Source organism: Chiloscyllium plagiosum, chromosome 17 (genome assembly GCF_004010195.1).
Source record: "Chiloscyllium plagiosum isolate BGI_BamShark_2017 chromosome 17, ASM401019v2, whole genome shotgun sequence".
NCBI classification, from domain to species: Eukaryota; Metazoa; Chordata; class Chondrichthyes; order Orectolobiformes; family Hemiscylliidae; genus Chiloscyllium; species Chiloscyllium plagiosum.
Genome location: NC_057726.1, coordinates 39,512,844 through 39,529,708, shown reverse-complemented (window position 1 = coordinate 39,529,708; position 16,865 = coordinate 39,512,844). Strand labels below are relative to the sequence as shown.

The 16,865-nt window shown below is 40.8% G+C and overlaps 1 protein-coding gene across 1 annotated transcript in view; it reads left to right on the top strand.

Annotated features, from left to right (window-relative positions):
* Window positions 1-16,865, top strand: part of itfg1 (integrin alpha FG-GAP repeat containing 1) — a 238,056-nt gene that overhangs the window by 69,349 nt on the left and 151,842 nt on the right. The window contains exons 7-8 of the mRNA XM_043706920.1: window positions 9,426-9,484; window positions 15,156-15,246. Of these exons, the coding sequence (XP_043562855.1) occupies window positions 9,426-9,484; window positions 15,156-15,246 (150 nt within the window). The remainder of the gene's footprint in view (window positions 1-9,425; window positions 9,485-15,155; window positions 15,247-16,865) is intronic.

Here is a 16,865-nt window from a genome sequence, read left to right as displayed (position 1 = left end):
TCTCAGTCAAATCCCTCGAACTCAGCACCGCCTTCCTAACCTGCAATCTTCTTCCTGACCTCTCCGCCCCACCCCCACTCCGGCCTATCACCCTCACCTTGACCTCCTTCCACCTATCGCATTTCCAACGCCCCTCCCCCAAGTCCCTCCTCGCTATCTTTTATCTTAGCCTGCTGGACACACTTTCCTCATTCCTGAAGAAGGGCTCATGCCCGAAACATCGATTCTCCTCCTTGGATGCTGCCTGACCTGCTGCGCTTTTCCAGCAACACATTTTCAGCATCCATGGGAAGGAAACAGAGTGAATGTTTTGAATCTGGTGAGTCCTCAGATGAACAGAATCAGCCTATTCTTAAAAATACACGTGATTAAATCACAGAATTGTTATGGTGCATAAGGAAGCCACTCGTCCCATTGTACCTGCATTGAACATTTAACTTGGTGTCAAACTCCTACCTATTCCCATAAATTTACAAATTGCTTCTATTTACATAATCATCCAATGATCGTTTGAATGCTTTTCAATTGAATTTGCCTCCACTCCACCTTCAGGCGACATATTTCATACCCTAACACACTTTGTGAAGATTTTTTTCTTATTTTGCATTTGCTCCTTTGCTGAACAAAGCCTGCCTTCTGTTTTTCAATCCTTTTACAAGGGTAAACCGTTTCTCCGTATTGACATTATTCAGATGCCTCATGATTTTGAAATCCCCTGACAAATCTTTTGTTGGCTTTATCTTCTTCAGGGCAACCGTACCAATTCCTCTAATGTTTCCTCAAACTGAAGTCTCTAATCTCTGGAAGCACACTTACAAAGCTCTTCTGTATGCACTCCAATGTGTTTATATTGTTCCCATAGTGTGCAACCAGAACTGTAAGCAATACTCCAGTTCTGGTATCCCTCCTATTGGAAGGATGTTGTGAAACTTGAAAGTGTTCAGAAAGGATTTACAAAGATGTTGCCAGGGTTTCAGCTATAGGGAGAGGCTGAATAGGCTGGGGCTGTTTTCCCTGGAACATCGGAGGCTGAGGGGTGACTTCACGACAGATTTATAAAATCATGAGGGGCATAGATAGGGTAAATCGACAAGATAGTTTCCCTGAGGTAAGGGAGTCCAGAGCTAGAGGGCATCTGTTTAGAGTGAGGGAAAGGATTTAAAAGGGATCTAAGGGGCAATTTTTTCCACACAGGGTGGTGCGTGTATGGAATGAGCTGCCATAGGAAGTGGTGGAGGCTGGTACAATTACACCTCATTCCTGAAGAAGGGCCTGTGCCCGAAACGTCGAATCTCCTGTTCCCTGGATGCTGCCTGACCTGCTGTGCTGTTCCAGCAATAAAGTTTCAAACCGGTTAAAGTTGCCAAGTTGCAGTTGGAGCGCAGCATAGATACACTTGGTCGTGGCCAGACAGGACTAGCTCGATTTCCTGATTATGTCCTGCAAGTTTTCGTTCAGATCAACCAACATTAAGCCAGTGTTGTTCTCAAACCACTGCCTCGTGCTGGCTGACTGTCACCTACAGAATGACCAGCCCAACAAGGGAATATGGAAGCTGAATGTGAAACTGTTGACCCCAGAAAACATTGAGGAGCTCAGAAAGGATTACACAGGTTGGAGAACCATGAAGCCCTTTTCTGAGTCTTCAGCGGGCTGGTGGGAAACATCAAGAGGTTCTTTATCCTCAAAGGTATTCAGAATGTAAAAGAGAGATTGGGAAAACAGTCCAAACTCCAGAAAAGCAAGCAGAACCTACTGCTGCAGATGATGGGGGTCAGTATCACAGAGGATTAGCAAACCTTAGTCATCCAAATCATCTTCCTCTTCATTTGGAGATCTACAATGGACTGTGTCCACAGCGATGACACATACAAAGCTCTGGATAATGGAGGGGAAGAATGTACTCAACACTGTCCTCATCCTGATGGCGACTTCTGTGTACAACTTCATCAAGATGTATATAGACCCTCAGTACAGAAAGCACCAAGTGTCACTATATTCTGAGCTTCTACCTGTCTCCAGTGTTGTGAAGGATGAGACTGGCTTCGTGCCTGTTAAATGCTCTAAGTAGTTGGTCCATTCGCTATCGCCTGTCCTTCGTAGAGAAGTTTGCAAAAATACAAGCAGTTTTGACTACCAGTCCATCAGAAAGTGATCAGCACATAGCATCCTCAAGAACCTGCAGGAAAAAGAGAGAGTGGATCCTGACAGGTTGTTCCTGAGCAGACTATCAGTCATTTGGCAGAATGCCTCATTACCAGAACTTTTCAATAAGAACCAAGAAATCGCTTTGCTGGTGGTAAGGGCACTACCTGTGAGATTCTTCAAGCATAACTATGACATTTTGACATATTTTGCGCATAGTTTGTGTCATGCCTCCTTGTTGGCCCTGCTGGTAAGCTCAGTAGTCTTGGCTGAGGAAAAGTACAAGACGGCCGTGGTATACACAGCCCGGATACCTCGGTATCACTCTCCAAAAAAGCATGAGTGCTCCATTTTCAATGGAGCAGTCTGACTGGGAAGCATCCCGGATAAACAACCTCCCCGCAGCCTCATGCACAACTGCGAGCTGTGTTAAGTTGTTAAATTTAACTGCGCCTGCTCTACAAAGCTGACAACAAGATCAGTCTCAAGTCAAACCGAGACTGTGATCTTGGGATGATACCTCTTGCCCTACTTGGAGCTGAGCTCGGTTATTCCTCCCAAGGATCCAACTTGTCCAGTAGTGGATGACACGGATAATGTTGTAGAAGATCCCATGTGGGCGGCCCACCCACCGGATGATATAAGCATCACTACCCAAACCTTCTACAACAGGAATGATCAAATATCGAAGCAGGGCTCAGAGCATTTGGCTAATGAGACTGAAATCAAGATCGATAGTATAACAACCGAGACAACTGCCCTCATGGAAGGAGTTGTTATCGAAACAGTATATGACAGAACATCTGTCCAAGAGGTAATAATCCATTACCCTGTTGACGGGTTGTTCTGCACGGACTGCAATACTTTCTTCCTCACAGCGACTGGCGGGTCGGTGTGGATTTGTTGGGCCGAAGGGCCTGTTTCCACACTAAGTAATCTAATCTAATCTAATCTAATCTAATCTAATCTAATCTAATGACCCTGTTCAAGATCCATATGACCAAGGTGCATAAAATTAAGAGCATTCAAACAAAATGTTCATGCTGCGATAAAGCAGGAGAGTATCACACAATTTGCAGCCATTATCCTAACTGCAAAGGTAACAAACCCCCTCCAACAGCGGACATTGCATGCAGCACATGTGACCAGCAGTTTATAACTCAGGCTGGACTTGGTCAAATGAGAGGCATCAGCGTCCCATTCTACGAAATGAAAATTGCGTCAAAATGGCATTCAAGATCAAAGGCAAATAGTGATCACATATTGTCACAGAAGGAGATTGCACTCCTGAAGGAATTAGAAAAGAGATTTGCAAGATGCACATTCATTAATAAAGAGACCGTTAGCATCCTTAATATAAAAACACCCAAGCAAATGTCTGACAAACGCAGAAACCTTACAAGCACCCCGACAGAGGTCCAAATCCCAAATGATACGAGCATAGCTAATGACTTGCATGAATCTGAGGCAGTGTGTGTTTGAGATAATTCTGATAAAACAAACCCGCACCAAAGAGCCAACTGTAGAACACCAGCTTCAATGCCTAAGCTTAGGGACTTAGATGACCAGCTAAAATAAGCTGAGGAGCTTTTGAGCACGAGGAACAACCCAGACATTCTGGGATGGACTGATGGAGAGTATTACCAACCTCCTAATGAATGGTAGGAAAAGACAAAATAAATGGACAAAGCCTCAAAAGCCAGGCTAAAAAAGACACAAAGATTGGCAATAATACTGGCGCAAAGAAAAGATGGGCAACACGTAGAGTCCTGTCAGAGCGATGCAGTAGCTCTACAAAACCAACTGGTGCCAGCTGGCTTGAGAGATCATGGGGATGCTTACCTCATCCCCTCATCTTCTCCCAAAAGAGGAATTGGGGGCATGTTTCCAAGAAAAACTGTCGGTACCAAATCCTAAATCCAATATCAGTAAATACGCCCAGTATATCGGGAATGTAGATTACCGATCCCTGATAAAACCCATAGAGGTAGAAGAGGTCAAGACAGCCATCAAGGGGATGGACAAGCACAGTGCCACTGGACCAGATGGCCTGAAACTGAGTGATATAAGATCCATTCACAAAGAGGAGGAAACTTGTCTACCCAACTTTTCTCCCTATGGCTAAAATCGAGCACGATATCAGAATCATTAAAAATGAATCACACTGTCATGATTCCTAAGTGCGAGGATTAAGACCGCCTGAAAAACATTGACAACTGATGGCCAATAATCATTGGGCTGATGCTGCTAAGACTGTTCACAAAAATAATGGTGAAACGCCTCAGTGAAACTGTCTAAGTTAACAATAGACAAAAGGGGTTTCTCACAGCCACTCCCGGGTGCAATCAGAACATTGTCATCCTCAAGAACTTAATTAAGGGGGCAAAGCATAACCGTAAGGATCTCGCAGTTGTCTTTGTTGATCTGGCAAAAGCATTCAACTCAATTGGGCACAAATTACTATTGAAAACGCTGCAGAGAACACATCTCCCAAAAGTTTTTGTAGGCCTGATCAAGGATCTCTACACTGGCAATATAACTGTGGTAGAAGGGAACAGTATTTATACCACTCCAATAAACATTAAGAGGGGCATAAAGCATGGCAACCCACTCTCACCCATATTATTTAACATCGCTCTGGATCCTTTGATATGTTGTCTGGAGAAGGCTGACTCAGGGTTTGCCATGCCCCTGGGTGGCAGAAGAGTCAACTGTTCAACTTTGGCCATCACAGATGATATAGCCCTTCTGAGTAAGACTCTCACCGGTATGGCAAGGAATCTGAAGCTGCTCCGGTCATATTGTGATCATGTGGGCCTCGACATTAACATCACAAAGACAAAAGTCTTCCACTTTACGAGGAAAGACCTCGTTTAAGAGGAAGACCTTCCTGTCCAATCACTTTGCTAATTGGAAGCTGCGTAATAAATCTATAGCCTACATGCCCCAGGTGATACTGCAAAATACCTGGGTGCCAGTATCGACCCATGGGCAGGTGCGTCGGAAGGAGAATGGGAGGAGAGTATTAAGACCTGGGTGAAAGGAATGCAGGCAACATCTCTCTGACCAAGGCAACGCCTAGAAATCCTAAAAGCTCATGTCATCCCCGGATTCTATTTTCATTTGATCCTGTCCGAAGCATCTCAAAGCACACTCATAAATCTGGACCAGATCATACGCAATGCCACAAAAGAATTCCTCCATCTTCCACCTCATACCAATGATGGAATCCTGTATGCCAACAACAGGAATGGCAGTCTAGGCATCCCAAAATTAGAAACGCAGATTCCATTCATGATTGTCTGCAAGTGCGAGACACTAGAGATATCCAAGGATGTGATCGTACAGGCCTCCTTTCAATATAGAGGAGAATACATCAGAGACACCATTGCAGGACTGCGAGAAATCCAAGATTTCCTGCCTGGCAGCCAAAGCGGCTGCGAAGAGGAAATGGACCCAATGACTCCCATCCAGACAAAAATGCCAGCACTTCAGAAGCCAGATGCCAGGTGACAGAAACTGCCCACCAGGTATGCAGGATGGAGAGAGTGGGAATTCGCAAAGTGGCGAAGGCTTGAATGTCAAGGGGCAGGCATTCAATATTACAGAGATGACAAGATCTCATACTCTTGGTTGAAACCAGCAAGTCAACTAAAATCCTCACAGCTTGCTCCTGCAGAGTAATCTATATCCGACAAGAGCCACCCTATCAAGGGGAAGGCCAAACAGAATCAAAACTTGCCGAATGTGCGAGATGGCAATCAAAACTATTTCACACATCTCAGGTTGTTGCCCATTCATTAAAAATGCTTCAATAAGACACCATAATAAGATCGTAGACCAGCTGCAGAAGCATGTCAGTAAGTATGGCTGGACATCATACGCTCAGCCGAGATTATTCACGAAAGATGGCTCACTATGGAAACCCGATCTCATATTTAAAAAAGATCAAAAGATTGCGGTGGTCGATGTTCCAGTGCAGTACAAAAATGACAGCAAAGCTCTTGAAATGGTGTGGCAGGAAAAAAGACAGAAATACAACCACCTTAACGCCGATATAATTAATTGACAGGAGACTCTGATCTTAAGTACATTTGCTTCATGATGAGTGCTCAAGGCAAGTGGCTGGGCTTGAATAACAGCCTCAGGAAATTCCTCTGCATTGAACGATTCCAAACATCCGCCCGGGCTCACCTTATCACTGACGCTGTAATTACTACAACTCTTCAGTGATAAATGAGCAGAATACCACAGACCGGCTCTAGCCGGAGACAAGGACCAGCCAACACCCACCAAAAAAATTAACTTTAAAAAAATGTAAAATGAGGGCGCATGTCCATTAAAACAGAGATCAGTTTTGCACCAGGCTGATGCATTGCATCTTAGTTCGAGCCTCATTTAACACCAGTATGACCCGGACCCTGGCCCATGGTAATGCTACAGAGTACGCATTTTCGGCGAGCGACGTAAAGGTTCGGAAAAGGCCCTCATGTCAGTGTTTCAAAATAACCCTGGACACCTGTGCCCTAGAAACAGGATGGGGGATAGGTAGACAGTGTCCGTTATCTCCTTCTGGAATACTCCTTTGCAAAGTAAATCTGGAAAAAGATGCAGTGGTTTTTGTCAAAGTTCATTCCGAGCAGCACCGTGGCACAGAACTTTGTGCTGTAAGGTCTGTTCCCTGGGACACGCACAGAGACAAACATTGACTGAATTTGAAAGACCATCAACTATGCGAAAGATGGTCTTTGCTCTGTCCAAAGATTGATGGTCTTCCAAAGCAAGATGTTGACTCCAACCGAGTGTTGCAGACTGGCACGTTCCAAGGTCCAGGGCTACGTGCTTGGGGAAATTGCTGCCGAGGTGCAGTGGAGAAAGACCAGTGTCTAAGGTCTTTGCGCTGAAGTTAAATATGGATCCATTCAGTTATTAGACCTCCCCCGGTACCTCAAATATATTGTTGTGCAAGTAAAAAATACCTTTGGTTTTGTTTGTTGAATAGAGTCAAACTCCAATGTTTGTTTGTTTCTTTCTTCATACGCTACAGAACTGAACTGAACTGCTTAAGTCATTATGTATGTGTATTTATTAATAAAGTTTATTTTGAAATATATAAAAGTAATTTCCTCCTTTGCCTTCCATAACAGCCTGGGATACATTTCACCAAGACTTGGAGGTTTGTCCACTTTTAAGCCTGCCGAACCCTCTAACGACTCTTTACTCCCATGCTAAACTGCTCAAGAACTTCTCTATCCTCCTTCCAAAATTCTACATCCTCCTTCTCCAAAGTGATGACAGATGTGAAGTACTTGTTCAATACCCGGCCAGTCTCCTCTCGCATCCGTTCTAGATAACTGGGGAGTGCAGCGCATCATGACTGATTCACCTTTAGCCAGAAGTGCCATTTGGCTGATCCATCTCATCCTCTTCCTGAGGTCTCCAGCATCTCTCATGCCAGTCATCTGCAAATTTGATTCATTCCATGTGATATCAATAACTGCTAAATGTATTGAATATTACAAAAATGCCGAACAATGTCTCAACAGGTAGTGCTGAATACTTGTGCTTCAATATTAACCATGCCCCTGAACTCTCAGCTCCACTACAACATAGACATCTACCTAACAATGTGGAAAATTGTCTAGCCATGTCCTCTTCAAAAAGGCAGAGCAAATCTAACCTAAACAATTATCACAGCATCATTAAGTGATGAAGAGATTGTCAACATTGCTAACAAATGGCATTTCCTCAGCAATAGTCAGTTGACTGCAACTCAGTTATGTTCTGCCCAGACAACTCAGCTCCTGGCCTCATTACAGTCTCGGCTTAACTATTGGCAAATAAACTGAACTCCAGAGATTAGATGAGAATGACGGCCCTTCACATATAGGCAGCATTTAACCTAATGTGGCACCAACGAGTTCTAGCAAAATTGAAATCAAGAGAAAGATCTTTGCTGGTATGAGTTTACCCACAGATTGTGGTTTTTGGAGGTCAATCATTTCATTCTCCATTCATTACTGCAAGTTCTTCAGGTTCTATCCAAGACCTAACCATTATTGACTCCTTCATCTTTCTTCCATCATAAAGTCAAAAGTGAGAAAAATTCTTTGTGCAATCATCTATGTTTCAGTACAGTGCATGATTCTTCAGACACTGAGGCCATCCATGACCATGTCCAACAAGAGTTACGCAGTGGTCTGGCTTGGTCTGTGAAGTGCCAAGTAGTATTTGTGCCACATTAATGCTGGGGAATTACCATTTCCAATTTAAAAATATGTCACTATTCTCCTTGACATTTGATCACCAACAATCAATATTCTTGGAGTAACCATTGACAAGAAACTGAGCTGTGTCAATCATGTGACTATTGTGGCAGCAAGAGTGGTCAGAATCTGGGAATTCTGCAACAAATAATTCACTACCTGACTTCTAAAGCCTGTCCCCTTTATACAAGGCAGAAGTGAGGCATGCAATGGAATATTTGCCATTTGGCTGGGTAAGTGCAACTTCAGCAACTCTGGAATCTCATTACCACCCAGGACAAGCATCATGCTTGATATACAAGATGTACTCACCGGGGCTCCTTTAAATACAGCTTACAAACTCCACAGCATCTGCAGCCCAGAAGGGCTTAGACAGGATGTGCTTAGGAGTATCAGACCTGAAACATCCCCTTCAAGTCATGTAGCATCTTGACTTGGAGCTATAACTTGACTTGGAACTGTATCTTCACTGTTATTAAGTCAGAATCCTGAAACTCCCTTCCTAACAGCACTGTGCAATATGTACACCACATGAGCTGTAACAGTTCAAGAAGCCCACCACCACCTTCTCAAGGACTAATGGGGATGGTTATCAAATGCTGGGCTAGTCAGTGCCCACATCCTGCAAAGATTATTTTTCAATTCAAAGAACTGGGAAGTTTTCTGTGAACATTTATCTCTCACAACAGATTTCATAAAAACAGTAACTGGCCATGATCTTATTGCAGTTTATGGTCATGAATTGACAGTTACTTTTCCCACAAAACACCACTGACCATTTGTCAAAACTGATTTTGAAACATTGAGTAGCCCGAGGACCTGAGAGGTGCTTTTCCAGTGCAGAAGTACTGTTTTACTCTCTCAATATGCATTTGATATGTTTTCAATTAGCTAAGTGAATGTAAGAGTTGTAATTTCAAGATCTTGTGTATTAAAGTATGCATATTTTGTGTTTAAGCATTTAAAATAACTGAATTATTGTTTATCTAATCACTTATTTTATCTTTGTTCCAGACTTATTTCTTACCACTAAAGAGCCTGATGGAATTCACTTCGAAATTTGGGAAAACAAGGTATTCCATAAATGCCTTTGACTTTCTTAGTGATAGGTGTGGCAGTTGGAAAACTTAACACAAGTGGATTAAGGTGACATTACAAGATTGAACTGTGGAGGTTGTTTTGCTTCTAATTGTGCAACATCTGCCCTGGGGTGTTGTTTGACTCTGGAACCCTGAAATGGAGAAATGTCCAATCCAGAGCACTAACTTTGCTTGATTTTTTTTTTAAATCTAAAAGGCAATATAGTCTTATGATATTAGGCAAACACAATTTTTTTGTATTTTTGTTTTTGAAATCATACATAACATGAGAGATATTCTTCACAGTTCTGTTCTCCTTCCATTGGAAGAATTGTAGCAAGTTTTCAATCAGATTGCAGATATTCATTGCATCAGCTTCATGTTCAATGTTCCTGGAAAATGACGTTCTACCTTGAACAGACATACCTAAAAGCCATCAGATTTTCTACTAAATTTGAGCTGATGGACAAGTGAGTAATCAATTTAGAAGCTGTTTTTGTTGAATCGTATTCGGAGAACAGTGCCAAGTGAAATAAATGAAAATTAAGTATAAGGAAATTCCTTTGGGGAACAGGAGGAGATGTTTTTTAGATTAGATTAGATTAGATTAGATTAGATTAGATTACTTACAGTGTGGAAACAGGCCCTTCGGCCCAACAAGTCCACACCAACCCGCCGAAGCGCAACCCACCCATACCCCTACATTTACCCCTTACCTAACACTACGGGCAATTTAGCATGGCCAATTCACCTGACCTGCACATCCTTGGACTATTCATGTGAATATTCATGTGTATCATCTCCACCTGCAATAAATGTAATTGGAATTAATATATTTTGAAATTGCCCAAAAGTTTATAATTATTGAACTATTAAGTTGTCTTAGCAATTTGTATAATATTGTTTCATGTTACTAAAGATCCTGATTTCTTAATTGATTTACCAATCATTAATTTTTGTCAAATAGATTCATCGTAATAGTACTTAGAATGATAGACTATGCAGAATTCAACCAAGGTTATTTGGATCAATTTGCTGAGATGTGATGAACTGCAGAGAATTCTATACCTGCCATATTCTTGAAGTAGAGCAAATTAAGTATTCCAACAGTTAGTCTGCTCTCAATTTGAGTTCACTGTAATTTAAGTTCATTGTCCTTCCCATGTCATGTTGTGGGTGGATTTATATCCCAGCAAAACAGTATTGACAGTCATGAGCATAACATCTGTGCGATTATATTAAGATGTCAGTGAAGAATAATGAGAAAGCAAATGAATCCAATCATAAGGCTTTGAACTGATTAGAGAAATGTAAGGGTTCAAATGCACAAATCATTAAAGGTGAAAACAAATTTATGAAACCAATCACCTCAAATGGTTTGTAAACAGTTTTGTCAATAAATGTAGAGACTAAATGCAAAGAAAATGTGTTGGTGCTAACCCCAGGTACATCTGGAAATGTTAATATGTGAAGAATGTAAAAGTCATGAAAAGAGATCTAAAGAATTTTTTTTTTTGCTATGATATCTGATTTGAAAACTTGCAATTATAAGGAAAGACTATGGAAATTAGATTTTCCATTCAAGTGATAAGGTTAAGAGACAACTTAATGGCACTGTTTGAAACGGAATTTTGATGAATTAAATATTGAAATCTATATCCACATGCAATGTGGATCAATGCAATACATCATGCAATGGAATCAATTTCTGATAGAGAGAGCTTGGAGTAGATTTTTAAAAGTTTAAAATGTTTGTTAGGATGCAGATTGCTCTCCCAGAAGTGGTGGAGACAGCAGAATCCGAAATAGGTTTTAAACTTAAACAAATAAAGATTTGAATTTAATAAAACAATCCAAAAGAAATGTATGAGAATGAGACTGAATGATTGATTATTAAGTTTTTTAGGGTTCTACCTCGAATATTTATTGTAAAATTCTAAAATTTTGTCTCAAGTTTTAAAATCCTGAATCTTGTGTGCTTAATTCTAGAGTTTTCTACCTAGTGTTGTTGAACAGTTGTGTACTTGGATCTGGAGGGTGGTCTTGCCTAAAAATATATTATATTATCTACATTTGGAAGAGTCTTCCTTATTTTTTGACCTTGCCCAAAAGGTTTTCAGTTGTACCAGGTGCAAAGGATTTTTGGAACTGGAAATAGCAGAAAATTCTAGCAATACCCAGCAGCCAGGAAGTCCTAGTAGGGAGCAAAGAATATTTCAAACCAATTCATTTGTTCAGAAATAGAAGAAGTCCATGCTAGCAACTTCCTTGCCCTCATCTTTAATACCATTACTTTCACATTAATTTTCTGTAGCCTCCAGTGTGTTGTTCCTTCTCCCACCCTTCTCTTTCAGCATTTTAAAGGAACGATTGTCTCTACCACCCATGCTCTTTTCAATAATATCATTCTTTTTTAGCACTGGAATCGCAAGATCCACCTTTCCCTTCTGTTTTTCCAACCTAAAGAGCCCAATATATAATTTCTAGGTGAAAAATTGTTTTACATGTACCTCTTCCAATTTGATACGCACTGTTTTGACCATTACGAGATCTGATGCAATTTGGGTTATCATTTTGCAGAACACCACCTTTCAATCTAAAAGCATGATTGTAAGTTTCCAGTCACTAATCTTTTTTAATTCTATGTTCTGATCACACTCTGACCTCAACATCTACACTGTTAAATGAATTCCAAAGGAACTCAAAGGAACAGCATCTCATCTCTCTATAAAAACTTTCCAAACTCAACATTGATTTCACTGACTTCAGATCGTGACCACTACTCTGAAATTTTTCAATCTGATAACAGTAATTTGTAGTGTTGTTGCTATTTTTATAATATAATAGAATATCCTTTATTGTCATTTGTATTCCAGTACAAATGTACAGGAGTACAATGAAACATTTTTACAACGGCTACCTTTTACTGGCGCTATCTTATGTTCAAGTACCTCGGTAAAATCTTAAGATAAGGAAATATAGTCTTGTTATTCAAAGAGGATTTAAAAGGAAAGCACTAGCATTACTTACACATTGCGAGAGGGGTGTAAATTACAATCCAGTTGCGAAAGGGATTTAAATTATAGTCCAGTAAAGAATTCCAGAAGCAGCAGCTCAGTTGCCAAAGTCTAAACAAATCTTTTGTTTCTGTATTTGTCTGATTACATTCCTGTTTTCCCTTGCATCACCATCCTTTGTTTTAGATTAAGCATTCTTACATTCCACACTATTGCAGACCTTCCTTTTATCTTTTCCCTTCATCCTCATCTCCTTTCCTATCTTTTCTTGCTATTGCACTAAGATTGTGAAATTACCAACTTCACACAGTACAGATGATGGTCATCAACCTGAAATGTTAACTTTGTCTTCTCTGCCTGATAAGCTAAGTATTTATAGCATTTTCTATCATTGTCTTAATTCTACCATTTTCTTCCTGTATAATCTGGAGCAATTTATGCATAGCCATTGTGATAGACATAAGCTTCCTGCTTTGTATTAACTCTATGTTCAATGCAATATAATCTCATAAATCCCGTATCATCAATATCATGTAGATCGCCATCAATCAGAAACTGAATAGGAGCAGCCACATAATGCTGTGATTATTGACTGGGTGTTGGCTCTTTAAAACCTTCCCCATCTGCAAGGCATAAGCCAAGTTGGAAAACTCTTCACTTTCTTCCATAGGTGGAGTTCCATCTTAACATGGGCAATGTTGTTGGGCCAAAATCCTAGAACTCCCACCAGAAGAGCTTTGTGACAGTGCAGTGATTCAAATCAAAAAACCATAACTACCTTCTCCAGTGTATTTTGAGATGGACAATAAAATGTGAACAATCCCAGTGATGCCACATAATGAAAAGTATTTGGTATTGTTATGTCCTTGCAAAACATGCTGAGACTTAAGTTCAGAATAAAAACTTTCATATGTAGCTTGGAAGATTGTTTAATAATTATCTGACTTTTAGAAGCTTTAAAAATCTTACTAGAATAGATAGTGTGTCATGTTCTCCCCTGTTTCAATCTTGTTTGCAAGTAAAGAATGAGCTATATTCAAAGCAATATCTTCAGTTTTGTGGTGGCTCATCATATATTCAAGGTACGGCATGTAGTTTGCAACTAATAACTTTTAAGAGTAGCCACTAATGGAAAATATTCAGTCTGGAGTCTGGCTACGAGTGGTGTACCACAAGGATCTGTTTTGGGACCACTGCTGTTTGTCATTTTTATAAATGACTTCGACACAGGCATAGGTGGATGGATTAGTAAATTTGCAGGCGACACTAAAGTGGACAGTTTGGAAGAATGTTACAGGTTGCAGGGGGACATGGATAAACTGTAGAATTAGGCTGAGAGGTCGCAAATGGAGTTCAATGCAGCTAAATATGAGGTGATGCACTTTGGGAAGAACAACAGGAAGGCAGAGTACTGGGTCAGTGGAAAAATTCTTGGTAGTGTGGATGTGCAGAAGGATCTTGGAGTCCTTCTGTCCATCCCTGAAAGTTTTATTGCCCAGGTGGATAGTGCTGTTAAGAAGGCATACGGTGTGTTAGGTTTCATTCGTAGAGGGATTGAGTTCAGGAATCGCAATATCATGCTGCAACTATACAAAACGCTGGTGTGTCCACACTTGGAATATTGTGTACAGTTCTGGTCCCCATATTTCGGGAAGGATGTGCAAGCATTGGAAAAGGTGCAGAGGAGATTAATCAGGATGTTGCCTGGTCTGGAGGGAAGGTCTTATGAGGAAAGGCTGAGACTTGAATTTGTTATCATTGGCTAGAAGAAGGCTAAGAGTGGATTTAATAGAGACATACGAGATGATCAGAGGATTAGATAGGGTAGACAGTAAAAGTCTTTTTCCTAGGATGATGACATCAGCGTGTACGAGCGGGCATAACTACAAATTGAGGGGTGATAGATTTAAGACAGATGTCAGAGGCAGGTTCTTTAAGCAGAGAATGGTAAGGGCATGGAATGCCATATCTGCTAATGTAGTCAACTCAGCCACATTAGGGAGATTTAAACAATCCTTAGATAAACACATGGATGATTTTGAGATAGTGTAGGGGGACGAGCTGAGAATAGTTCACAGGCCGGCGCAACATCAAGGGCCGAAGGGCCTATTCTGTACTGTATTGTTCTATGTTCTATGTAATGTGATGAGGGAAATTAGGACAGCCAATTTTTGCTATGAAAGAGCCAAAAAACGGCAAATAATGGTGACCAGATAATCTTTATCATATGATGCCATATGCAAGGGAAGAATGCTGTCCAAAACTCCAGGAGTTCCCTGTTCTTCTTTGATTGATTAGTTCTGTGGGATCCTCTGCATCCACTTAAATAACAAGATTTAACCTTAGTTGAATTTTCTCAGTACTGTTCAATGGTCAATCCAGTGCAATACATGAAATTGCTTTTAAGGGAGCCAAGTGGATCAGGCTAAAGACTAAATAGTACTGCAGCATATTTTAAAGTTTTGTGTTTTGGACTATTGTGAAAAGCATCGAGAAGTCTCATTTGCTGATAAATGAATTTTTTTTATATTTAACAAATATTGCAGCAACACACTTGACGGTGCAAAGACTACTGCTACAAGGGTACAAATCTGTCCTATAGAGAATGTTTCTTTATAATCAATTCTTCATAAACCTACTCCCAACAGGATGGAAATTTCTCAAAAGCTCCTGCCTCATATGACATGTCAAAGCCTTCAGATGCCAAGAAAATTGGACAATCGGTTTTTGCTGATTTTGGTAAGATTTCCTGATCCTTTTCCTGTGCTTTGCTTACAACTGTAGTCATTTAGATCAAGATTTTTGAAGCCTAATGCAGAAATAATTGGACCAAGTTTACTTCACCAATGAGAAGCAAAATTGTTTTCTGATTTTATTTGAACTACTATGATGAAATCCATTTTATTTGTATGCATTTGTGTTGTGTATGTTGTGGGCTGGTGGAAGTGGAGAGTAAGCTGGACAATTATGACATTCAGGGAACATGGCATTATAATGATTGCTACATACAATCCTGTTTAGGATCAAGGGTGGAGCTTTTTAAAATAAATTTTTAGCAGTACAGCAGTTCGAGCATAAGTGAACAGAGACATAGAACATTGAACAGTACTGCACAATGTGCCAAGCATTTATCTTAATCTAAGATCAATCTAACCTACACACCCCTCAATTTAGTGCCGTCCATGTGCTTGTCCAGCAGTCACTTAAATGTCCCTAATATATCTGACTCTACTACACTGTTGGCAGTGCATTCCACGCACCCACCCCTCACTGCATAAAGAACCTACCTCTGACATCTCCCCTACACCTTCCTCCAGTCACTTTAAAATTATGACCCCTTGTGACAGCCGTTTCTGCCTTGGGAAAGTCTCTGGATGTTTGCTCTATCTCTATGCCTCTTATAATCTTGTACACCTTTATCAAGTCACCTCTCTTTCTTCTTCTCTCTAGTGTGAAATGTCCTAGCTCACTCAACCTCTCTTCATAAGGCAGCATCCTGGTAAATCTCTGCACCCTCTCTAAAGCATCTACATCCTTCCTATAATAAGGCAACCAGAACTGGACACAATATTCTAACCATGGTTTTATAGAGCTGCAGCAAATCCTCATTGCTCTTAAACTCAATCTCCCTGTTAATGAAAACCAAAACACCATACACCTTCTTAACAACTCTATATCAGCTTTGGTGACAACGTTTGAGGGATCTATGTACATGGACCCCAAGATCCCATTGTTCCTCCACACTGCCAAGAATCCTGTCTTTAACCCTGTATTCAGCATTCAAATTCGACCTTCCAAAATGAATCACTTTGCATCTAACGAGGTTGAAATCCATCTGCGACTTCTCAGTCCAATCCTGCATCCTGTCAATGTCTTGTTGTAGCCTGCAACAGCCCTCTACGCTATCTACAACACCACTAACTTTTGTATCATCGACAGACTTACTAACTCACTCTCCAGTTCATCCGAGTCATTCATAAAACTTAGAAAGAGCAGAGGCCCAAGAACAGATCCCTGCAGGACACCACTGGTCACCAACCTCCAGGCAGAATACTTTCCATCCACCAACACTCGCTGTCTTCTTTCAGCCAGCCAATTCTGTAACCAGACAGCCAAATTTCTCTGTATCCCATACCTCCTAACTTGCTGAATGAACCTACCATGGGAACCTTATCAAATGCCTAACTGAAATCCATATACACCACATCCACTGCTTGACCTTCATCAATGTGTCTCGTCACATCCTCAAAGAACTCAGTGAGGCTTGTGAGGCATGACCTGCCCCTCTCAAAGCCATGATGACTATCTTTAATAAAACTATGTTTTTCCAAATGTCAGACTGTCAGTTTTGGCCAGTT